Source organism: Myotis davidii, unplaced genomic scaffold (assembly GCF_000327345.1).
Source record: "Myotis davidii unplaced genomic scaffold, ASM32734v1 scaffold946, whole genome shotgun sequence".
NCBI classification, from domain to species: Eukaryota; Metazoa; Chordata; class Mammalia; order Chiroptera; family Vespertilionidae; genus Myotis; species Myotis davidii.
In genome coordinates, this window is record NW_006297395.1 from 1,237,673 (window position 1) to 1,249,671 (window position 11,999).

General features: G+C 43.8%; 1 protein-coding gene across 1 annotated transcript in view; it reads left to right on the plus strand.

The window, feature by feature from the left end:
* Nucleotides 1–11,999, plus strand: part of SPON1 (spondin 1) — a 267,507-nt gene that overhangs the window by 150,396 nt on the left and 105,112 nt on the right. Inside the window, exon 6 of the mRNA XM_006773190.2 lies at nt 8,193–8,341. Within this exon, the coding sequence (XP_006773253.2) occupies nt 8,193–8,341 (149 nt within the window). The remainder of the gene's footprint in view (nt 1–8,192; nt 8,342–11,999) is intronic.

Sequence of the window (11,999 nt, forward strand, 5' to 3'; positions counted from 1 at the left end):
TTAAGAAACTATTTATCCTAATGGATAGGTCCTGTGCATGCTCCAGTTTGTTCCCAATCCTTATCTTCCTTGGAAAAATGGAATATTAAAAGCAATGTTTATTAAATATTTGCTATGTAACAGAAATTGTACTGTTTTCATATGGATTTCCTTCTGTAATAGCCATAACATTCCTAAAGGGTAGGCACCATTGTTATTTCTTTTTCACAGATAAGAAAACAAAGTCTTAGAAAATGCAGGTAGTTTTTTCAAGGTCACACTGCTAGTAAACCAGAAAATGCCCAGGACAAATCTAGGGCTCCCCTCTTACGTTTCCCTTCTTTCAAGGATCCTAGTCCCTTGCTGTCTGTTTTCCAACATCTGAAAACTAGTGTTTCATAGATGTTGTCCAGTTTTACAGTTATGTGCAGAGGGCTAGTCTAGTGCTATTTACTACATACGAATGAGAAGCAGAAGCTGTGTGGACATGTGTAGATTTGGGAGTTGTCTGCAGACAGGACTATCACATTCTCTTCTCTGCTCTACCTTACCTTCAAGAGAAAATAAAAACTTACTGGTAAGACATTCATATCCCTTCATGATATGCCTGGCTGACTGGCTTCATCACTGATCATCTCTTTCTTACAAATACACACACACACACACACACACACACACACACACACACACACAGCTTGACCTACTTGTGGTTTTCCATGTACATTTTATTATGCTCTGCTTTTGTACATACTGGTCCTTCTGCAAAAATATTCTTCTCCTATCCCCTAATTGCCTTGCTAACTCCTACTTATCCTTCAGAATGTAGCTCAACTATCATGATTTCCAGGAAGCCCTTTCTGGTTCAGTTAGCGTTTAATGTTCCCTTATTTGTGCTCTTATATCACTGTTTTTGCCTTTTTCAAAGCTGTATTGCACATAGTTGATTGCAGTTGCCTATCATGACCTGTCCTCTATGCCCTCCACCCTACCCTGCAGATTGAACATCTCAAGGAAAGGGGCCAAGTCTGATTCTTCTCAGTCTCCATGGAGTGGCACAGGTTTAAGCAAACTTTTTCTACACGGGGCCAGATAGTCAATATTTTAGGGGGTTTGCAGTCAGACACCCTCTCTGTTGTAACTACTTGACTCTGCCATTGCTGCATGAAAGCAGCCATAAACACTAAAAAATAGTATGTAAAATAAAACACTTTATTGGAACAAGAACAGGCAGTGAGCTGTAGCTTGCTGATCCCTGGATTAGCACATAGTATAGAGGTTGTCCCAAAAATGTATACACAGTAATTGAATAATTACTAATTCCAATGGGTTAAATCTAAAAAGAAATGAACATCTATTGAGCTATCAGAAAAAAAGTGTGTATACATTGTTGGGGGACACTCTATATATCTAATAAACGTTCATTCAATGAACTAATTTAATAGTATAGAATATTATTGTTGGAGGCCTCAAGGAAATACAAAAGGATATAACCAATTTCATAAGTGCAAGAGTTGGTTCTGGAATGAAGAAGTGACACTTTTTTGAGACCTCAAGGAAGGAAAAAAGGCTAGCTGAGTGATAGAAAGGTGAGGAATTTCTGGCCTAATTGACGTATTTCCCCATGCAGAGCTTTTTCCAGGAGGCCATACTGGGATGCGATCCTGAAAACCAGAATGGCTTGGTTAGAGTGAGTTTCTGAAGCAGCCAAGAGCAGGAAGAGCCACAGAACAAGTACTAGTACACGCTGTGTCTTGGTCAGCACCCAGGGGCAAACCCAGAGGAGCCAAGTTCTGTGGCCAATTCTAAGGTAATCAGAAACCATGCAGATTCTGGAACTGAGCCTAGGATGAGAATAACAAGGGCAAGAGGAAAGTGAGATCCAAGATGACTTTTATGAATAGAGCTGGCAGGTCCACCACATTTTTCTATTGGCCACATGGTGCATGGATGAGTCTGTGGGCAGGTTGACCTTGGTCTTCTCAGAAGAGTTGAATGACAAGGTCATTTACTAAAAGATAAAAGGTGGGAGGAGGCTAAGACTTAGAGATCAGAGGAGTTCTGGTGTTGCTACTCTAGCAAATTACAGGGTCCCCCCCGCCTCAAAAAAAAAAGATTTGCTGAGGCTGAGGTTGGATAACAGGATGCTGTAGTAAACCAGTCACCAAGTTGTAGAACATTCTCCAGTGAAGTGTTATAAATGGATGTCAAGGAAATGAATGGGCGGCTTTGTTCAGGCTTGGGATTGGCAGGGGAATACAGCCACTGTCAAAGCAGGCCAGGAAATCTGGGCTGTCACTGAACACCTGCCGTATGCAGAACATCTCAGGGAATCCATTTACCCTGCAGTGTGCTGTCTCCCACACCAGACAAAAAGCCAGAAAACGCTCTTCTTTTATCAGTGATGGCCTTTTAGGCATCATTATGAACAATGGTAATTTAGCACCAGCAGTGACAACAGAAAAGGTGTCAGAAATAAGGTTACTGCACATATATTCAGGATATATGTCCCTGGAGTGGCATTTTAGACAAATGTACCTGGTTGGCTATCGGTATCTCAAACTCACATGTATAATCACTTCTTCCTGCCACTTCCCACCTGCCTGTGTTCCATCTATGCCTTCATCCAAGCTATGGGGAGTAAATGTCTAGACCCAGATGTGTATAGGCCAATTGGACACTGCCAGAACCAGAATGAGGCATGCTAAACCAAATAGCTTTGACCATACCTGAGGGCAAAAGGGGTTGGTGATGGTCTTGGTGTCTCTGCCCCTGCACCCAAGACTGAATGAAGCTCAGTGTTTCACCAAGGACCCCAGTGGGAGTATTACTTTAAGAAGGCCACAAGCATTTACCTAGCCCCCTAGCCCCAGACCTTCTGATAATGGGGCTTCTCTCTCTCCTCTCTAATTTCCTGGAGGATAGTGGGGCCAAAGTCTAAATTTCTCTGTGTCTCAGTTTACTGGATTCTACTTAACCACCTTATTCTGCAGGCCCCAGACCACTGAGTCACATTTAGACAGCTCTCTACCATTTTTTAATATCTAGGTCTTGCATCTGACCTTTCTATCTCTACCCACCAGTCCTAAGTCAAACTGCTGCCCAATCATCCAATCAGATTCTCTTTGGTTCCCATGCCTTCCAGAAACTTGTCTGGGTTTGCCCTGCCTTGTTCCAATTTAATTTTACTGATTAACATTTATTAGCATCGAGCCTATTTTATGTGCCAGCCTCTAGTCATTATTTCAGCCTCAAAACAACACTAGGAGGTTGGTCATGTCAATATTCCTACTTTACAGAAAAAGAAACTGAGCTTGAGAGTGATTAATTTACTTATTCAAGCTAGAAAGTTTCAGAACTGAGACTACAGTACATGTTAGTCTAGTCCAAAATTCAGAATTTTAACTATTTCACCAAACTGCCTCCCAAAGATTGTCCCATTTTTCCTCTTATTGCTCATACCTCTGAGCCCGAGTCTCCATTTTATCTCCAATGCCCTAAGTCAGACCTTATACAACTCATGCAGGAAATGCCGGTGGGTCTCCTATTTGGTCTCTCCACCCTTGGGCCCTCTGGAGTATATCCTGCTGGAGATGTGGTGCAGTGTGGTGGAGAAGAGCTGGGCCCTGGCACGAGACAGACCCAACTCAATCCCAGCATCTTCAATCATCTGTTTCTGTGATCATTGGATTAACTCCACATCTCTGAGTCTAAGTTTCCTCATGTGAAAAATGAAAATTATAATTGTATCTGTATCAAAATGGTTTTCTGTTTTGAGTGTTTAATGTGATAATGTTGGTCAAGTCATTGGCACAGTGCCTGGCGCATAGTATCAGCTCAATATGTAGCTATTGTCATTCTTCCCAGAAGGAAACTCCCATCATGTTTTCCCCTTTTATCAATGCCATTTACCATGACCTGCACTCAGCACCCTCCTACAACCTGGCCCTGACTTTCTTTTTCATCCTATTTCTTTGTCTTCTAACTCTTCAGCCCACCAAATGGTCTTCTCTGGTTCCTGGCCTCTCAGTGGGGTGTAGAGAAAAGAGTGTGTCTTCTGGGATCAGACAGACCTGGGTTTGAACCCAAGCTTTGCTATCACTAGCTCTGTGAGCTTGGGTAGGTTCCTTACCATCTCTGGGACTCAGTGTCCTCATCTAGACAATGAGAATGAGGTTGTAGCAAGGGTTACATCTAGGAAAGCATTATGCCTCACACCTAATACCCTTCAATAAATGTTTAATCCTCTTACCTATTTTTTAATAGAATCCTTTCCTACTGCCCAATCTTCCCATGGGAGCCTCCTTTCAATGATAAAGTTTCCTAGCTCCCCCCACTTTTTTCTGAATTCCTCTTGTGGATGCCCATAGTGCTTTCTGTCTATAATCGTTCAGAGACCTTTGTTTTGTACAGTTCTTTAAAGTGTTCATAGTCCTTTCAGAAACCAGCCCAATTACTTTGCCCAACTCTGAGAGAGAAGTCAAGCCCAATAATTACTCTCTTTTTTTCCCCCAGTGCAAATTGATAGTTGCAGAATAGCCACAGAGATGCAGATTGCCGAATGGGGGGTATAGTTGATAATGTTGAGATAGCTGGGTATGGGGCCAGGTGAGTGCTTGGGGCAGCAGGGGTACTGCTCTATAGAGTGCGTGATTTTCTGACCGCTTTGCTGTTGTACATCTGAAACTGGTATGAAATGGTATTGAGTGTAAACTGTAGTTGAAAAATAATTTTTTTAAAGGTAAGCTGAGGCTCTGAGAGATTGAATGGCTGGCTCGTGGTCATCATGCTTTTCTCCCCTGTATCATTCTGCACCTGAATGACTGCCCCTCAACTGAAATCATGCCCTTTCCAATTGTTTTTCAATGGATGCCTGGCTTGTTCCACCAGGGAGGGTGTAGTCTTGTCCCTCACCCTAGCCTAGTGCCCTGAATGTACCTGTCATGTGGTTGATGTTATTCATGTGTTGAAATGTGAATTAATGTGGTATGTTGTAAGATCTTAATAGAAAACTTGCAAATGTATTGACTAGAAGGTCGGAACTGATATAATGACATTTATTGAAGGGTAAGAAACCACAAAGGCATCCCACTCTTGAGGCACTTGCTTCTCTGCACATGTGCCTTTAGACTGAATCGTTGGATGTTAAGGGAATTTGGAGTTAGCTGCTCCATCCCCTGTGCTCTGTGTTCTTGTTTCTGTAATAACCCTGACCATGCTTAATTGTAAGTAATCTGCTTATCCATCTGTTTCTCCGCCCCTAGACTGTGAGTCCCTCCAGAGCAAGCACCATATCTAATTCCTGTCAGTGTCCATGGCCAGCCACTGCACTTGGCACAGACTTAATGGAAGTTGAATGAATAAACCAGAAAAACCCATCTGGGCCCATCTCCTAATCCCCTTATGATTGTGCTTGTTCCCATCCTCTTATCCTGTCCCATATTTTCTATTTCTTATCTTCTATACTGAATTAAGGCAGGTTTCATGTTTTACTCATTTTTACAGTCTCCCCAACAACCAGGAAAAGAGGAAATTATTATTATTGAGTGTCTAATGTGTTGGCAGTAGTAATTGCATATATATAATCTCACTTTTTCAAAAATTGAATTTAATTCATCTAATAAGTTGATAAGGTAGGCATTATCATTCTTGAATTATAAAAGAGGGAGCCAAAACTCAGGGAGATAAAGTAATTGGAATTTGACCAAGTTTACACAGCTAGGAAGTAACAATGCCAGGATTTGGATCCCTCTCTGTTGGCTTTAAGACCAATGGTTTCTTTTCTGTTGTTGGTTGGTGTTTGTTTCTTAATAGCATCAGGATAGCTAAGTGCTTTAGCCCAGTAGGTGTCAGGAACTATGCTGAACTGAGATTTGAATGTAATCACATTGAATCCAATCTGTACAAGCCTGCTCCCAAGTGCTCCGAGCACAGACACTGCCACCTTCCCATTGGATCATTTGGATGAAATGCTTTAGGAAATGTGTACTGAGCACTCACACTGCATCATGCACAGTGCTAGGTACTGGGGATACAGTGCTGAAGACAAGTTCTATCAGGGAGCTTAAGTCTAGTGGGAAAGCAGTCATGTAATGAGTGATTTTAAACGTTATCTGTGCTGTGAGGAGGCCAAGACAAAGGGTTTCAGTCAGTCTTGGGCGGCTTCTGGGTATCACAAAGGAAGAATGAGTTGGCCAAGTCAAGAGTAAAGAAGCACAGAGGGACCAGCATGGGCTAAGCCACTAAGGTACAAAAATTGGAGGTAGGACGCCAGGCCAGCATGGCTCAGTGGTTGACCGTCAAACTATGAACCCGGCGGAGGTCACGGTTCGATTCCCAGTCAGGGCACATGCCTGGGTTGCAGGCTCGATCCTCAGTGTGGGCTGTGAAGGAGGCAGCAGATCAATGATTCTCTCTCATCATTGATGTTTCTATCTCTCTCTTCCTCTCCCTTCCTCTCTGAAATCAATAAAAATATATGTATTTTTTAAGTTGCAGGTAGGATGGGTCTGGAACAAGGGGGCATTTTGATGGCACAGAACGGGGGGGACCAAGAGGTGCTTTGACCGGTTTCCCTGAGTTCACGTCATGAACCAAAGGCCAGCACTAGTTCCTGCTCTTGCTCTGATACAAGCAGTGCTCTTGGCTGAGATGACAGCTAGGACATCCTCCCCACTTAGGAAGTGAGTGAGAGAAATAGCGGGCAGCATCTCCATCTGTCTTCTCTAGGGACACGGCAGATAAACACAAGTTTGCATCTCCCTGATGTGTGGGAAATAATGAACAAGCAGTTGCGCAGACCCACACGGTGTTGTCATCTGCCTGGGGTGGGGCAAGGCTGCCCTCAGCAGGCCAGAAAGCTGGCTTTGTGCCCATGCTCTTAATGTGCCCCTGGGAACAGGGACCATGGGATAGCAGGTGGCAAACGTAAACAGGATCAGGCCCTGTTGGGAATCATTTCCTAAGTGGTGGGTTGCAGTGGAGCGTTCTGCCCACTCTGGGCCACAGGGTGGTGAACTGCAAATGTCAGTTGAGGCCGCCCAGTGCAAGTTTTCCTCTTCCCTATGTCTGAAAATGTTCTTAAACTGGAGACTTTTTAAACCTAACCAAAGAATGGCAGAGAACTAAGCCAACCCTATGATGAATTGTATGTAACTTAGTAAGACATACATATGTGTCTACATTCATCACGTGCAAAGCAAATCCAGTGTCACACTGGTATTGACTCTGCTCCTCTCCCTCCTCTCTCTGGGACTTTAAAAAATCTCCAGGTTAAGATCTGTCTTGGTCCCACCAGACCTTATTCTGCTCTCCTCTTATGTCAATCATGAATTCCCGCCTACATCCCACAACAGCCACCCTCCTGCTTGATCCTCACCAAACCACAGTGGACTGGTCACGTCCTCATATGCCAACTGCCTTCGCATCCTTCAGCATGGCTAGCCTGCCTCCCCCACCCCCATCCTGGGAGGTACAGAAAAGCCAGCTAAAGGCAACCACGCTTATTCCCCAGAATTGCAAGCCTATTTCACACTCGATCCCTTTACCTTTTGCTCTGTGCTGACCGCCCCAGCTCTGCACTCCAATTTTGCTCCCTCTAATGCATTCTCTACACTGCTGCCTGGATGATTTATCTGAAATTCAAATGTGATCGCATCAGTCCCCTACTCAGAACCCTTCTGTGGTTTCAAACCCTTTCAAATGACATCCAGCCTCCTGAAGTATTTAGAACAAAGCCATCCATGAGTAGGCTTCTCCCTACCTCCCTGACATTATTTCTTACCTCTTCCCTTGACAGTTTGTGACACAGCAATGCTAAATTACTTATGGTTTCCCAAACACACCGTGTTATTTAATGTTTCTTAGCCTGCCAGAAATAGTATTGCCTCTCTATTCTATCTTACAAATTTGATCAGCCTTTAAAATTCTCTCAGCTGTCCCCTTCTCTGAAACCCTTCCAAATGGAAGTCATCATTCTGGGCTGCCTCTGTGTCTTATTCAGTCATCTACCGTTGCCCCGTCTGCATATTCCCAAGACTTACTTGTTCACAGGGACTGTCTTGCTCATTCCTGAATAGCACAAGGCCTAGCACTGAGCAGGTGGGTAGCCAGCTCTGGTTAAGTCATTGTCCAATTATACTTCCTCCCCATCATTTAAGGGCCTTGAGTTTGAGCCACAGCCACACTGATACCTGCATCCTGATTGGCTTTCCTAGGTCGGGCCAATCACTGGTCTGCAATCATTGGTGGATCCCACTCCAAGAATTACGTGCTGTGGGAGTACGGAGGATATGCCAGCGAAGGCGTCAAACAAGTTGCAGAATTGGGCTCGCCAGTAAAAATGGAGGAAGAAATTCGACAACAGGTAAGAAAAACAATCACAGAATAACCCAAAACCAGAAATGCAGTCAAAGCATTCTTTAGATTTCTTTCCCAGGATCTCGAAATTGATAGTACAATGTGCTGGAAAACCGGTACCCAGGAAGCAGAATCTGTTTGCTGAGTCTGGAAGGTCTGGGTTAGGCTGAGGACAGAGGCACCGCAATGCCCATCATGTTGTCCTTCTCTGACTGTGTTTGTGTTTTCTTCTGTTTGTGCTAAAAGCTGCTGTTGTGGCCACATTGTTGGGGCACCGTCTCTGGTTTCCTGAGAGTCCACGTGGTGGGTTACGATTTGCTTACCATGATCCTTGAGAGGGTCAAGGAGCGACATCCAGATTGTCCAAGCCAAAACTGCCATTTCCAAAGATAAACATTTGAGGTGTTTGGTAAAGTAGGAAGGTGTTTGTTCTAATCATTAGAGACTGAAGCATCTTTCAGGTACCATGTGCCATGTTCTGTGGGTCCAAGAGCTGTACCATTATCTAGGTACCCATTCCTACCACTGAGAGACAAAGGAGAAATAACTTGTTATGAGGGATCTTGGAAGAGGAGCTGTGTTTTCCTCTGGCCTTTCATCGGCTGTCCTGTGGAGAGGAGATGGTCCAGCTTTGGCCATCACTACCTGCAAAACCCCTCTGGGCCAGAGAGAGAAAATGCAGGAGGCCCCGGAGACACTGGGCTCATGTCTCCCCATGTGCATGTGCCCACAGACCTGAGCAGCGAAGGAAGCTGAGTTCAGCTGAGGTGCTTCCCCTGGAAGTCACACATCTGGACTCCCGGCCCCCACACACCCTAAATTGAATGCAACAAAGGTCACCCTGACTCCTACTTTAATCCCCTGAGAAATCCTTTTGGACCAAAGTCCCAAAATGCCCAGGAATCAGCTTATGTTTCTTATGAATTCAATTTCAAGTCTTTTCTTCATTCTTGGAAAAAATAATGTTTAACCAGATGTTTTAAGATTGCTTGTCATGTATTCATCACAAGTCTATCTGACCAACTGCTCAGTGTTCCTCTGACTCTGGCTGTCCCGCCTGGTCATTGGCATCACTTATTCAGGCCGTAGCACAGCCACGGCGGGCTCCTATTGGTCCCAGCCGGTTCCACTTGTCATGGGGGTGGGAGGGAAGTTCCCTGTTTGGGATCCGGAGGATCCATCCATGTGTCTAGTTCTCAGGATTGGAATTGTGATACGCTGGCTTGTCAAGTTCTGTCGTGTGGTATGGGGAAAACCATGTGTTACAAATAATGGTTGAAATACTGAAGTTTGCAAATAATTTATATCCAAGGCAAGGGCATCTTCATAATAATGCCAGTCTCAGTTGTTCGCTACCTTGAGAGTTTTCTGGAAAAAAGGGAAGCATGTATGAATGTGAGACACTGAGACCGTGTTGTGCTGGTGAACATATCTGTCGTGTGTCATAGCAGCAAAAAGATTGATAAGTGATGGACTGGACCTTCAACCTTAGAATGCTCCCCTTAGGAAAACATTCTTTGCTTAGTGTGTTCAGAAATACTAACCAGCACACCTGGGGTTGGCTTCTGTACCACACAGGCGATGTCTGCTTGTCCCAGCTGGCTAGTGTTTCTGACATTAAGTCAAAGTCATAAGTTTAATTATCGATACTGCACATGTTAATAAAAATCCCACTGAGCATGTCTCAGGGTCTATCGCTGTCTTTCAGGTCCCCTGCATACTGGATGTGTACCTTTAGCTCTCACTTCTAGTTTGAGAAGACAACATATTGTCAGTTTTACAGATAAAGAAACTGAGGCAGTCAATAAGCTAGAGAATACCAGAACTTGAACTCAAGTCTGTCTGCCTGCAAACCCTGTACATAGTACCAGATATTAAATCTGCAGGGCCTTGTGAAAATGTCAGTTGCCTTGTTCAAAACTTGTTAAGATTTTCACGATGACAATGCTGTGAATTTCACAGTTCGGGGCCTGAGAATCTGTGGGTCTCAGACCTGACACTGGCCCCGCCTATCCACCTTCCCTGCCCCACACAACTGCCCAACAGAGAAACTCCTCTCCCCAGCCTCTGACATAAGCCTGTTTCCAGCGCTACACTAACAATGCATCGAACTCCCAGCTCCTTAGAAAGTCAGTTGGATAGAGTGATTTCGGGGCCCCTTCACTTCCAAACACATCATGGTTCTATTGTTCCTGCAAGCACCCAATTTTTTATATTTTTATGTAAGTCAGGTAAGAAGCAACATAAAAAGGAGCAGATGTGGGAATCCTCCTAGAATATAAACATGTCCCCTGAATAACCAGGAACTTGTTTGAACACATCTACAAACTAACACAGTGTTCTGAGCCTTTAATACTTTATATCCTACCAATCACTCTATCAAAGAACCCAAGTCCAGCCAGGATGAAAATAAAAAACCCTTTCTTCCCAAGAAAGACATTTATATGCTTACCAGCCTTCTCATATTATAGACTCACTACAAGTTTCAAGGGCATTAAAAATCACAGTAGATATTGTTGGAGGTGAATCTTATGCTAATGGCTTTCAAACAAATGAACAAACTAATAATCCCATTAGTAGTGGGAAATTGTGATAATATCATTGAGTATAATTTTTATGTTAATATAACTACAAAACACCAAGAAAATTCATAAAAAATTTACAGCAGCATTATTGGCAATAATGACACTGATGGCTGGAGAGAGTGGGGGAAGGGCGCAGGGCACACTTCTTGGAGGGAGACAGAGGCAAATGTGCTCTGGTGGGCACTGTGCATTAGCCTGGCAGGTCACAAATGGGCAACACAAGGCAGGTGGTGGCAATAGAAAATGGTAGATCACACCTGTAGGTAGACCCGGGAACAGAAAGTGAGCTGATGTGTACTCATGGTAACGAAGATGTTACACTAAGACCATTTCTACTTCATCAAGTGCACATTTATAGCATGTGTACTGACTGACTGACTGGTTTTCTGCTGGCTACTGGCCCAAATCTGGTGCCCTACTCACCATGTTATCCTTACTAGAAACCTAGGCATCAGATTCTCCCCCTACCCCAACTTCTGCCTTCTCTCTTAAATTCATTCAGTCAACTCCCTCATCAGCACTGCCCCATCTAAGCCAGCCTCATCTCTTGCCTAAATTCTTGCACTAGCCTCCCGAGCTCCCTGCCTCCAATCCTCTTCCTAATATTCATAGTAGATATAGTTGGAAGTAAATCTTATGCTGATGGCTTTCAAACAAATGAACAAATTAATAATCATATTAGTAGTAGAAAATTGTAATCGTAGACATTAATCACAGCAGATATTGTTGTAGGTACATCTCCAGGCCCCAGGCCACTTTATAAAACATGAATCAGGTCCTACCTCACCCCCAATTAAGTGTATTAATTTACTTATTCAATGAATGTATTGAACATCCGCTAAATGCCAGTCTTTAGAGATTATGTGACAGTTCATTTCCTGCCTTCATGGCGTCTACATTCTAACAGGGGAGACCAAGGGAAAAATAAGTAATTGTAAATTATAAGTGCAAAGGAACAGGGGTGACTTAGAGGACAGTGGTAGAGAGGGACCATTTTAGATAGGTGGTCAGAGGAGGTCTTCCTGAGGGGTGGCCATGAAGCTGAGGGAGAGCAAAGGGGTGACTTAGAGGACAGTGGTA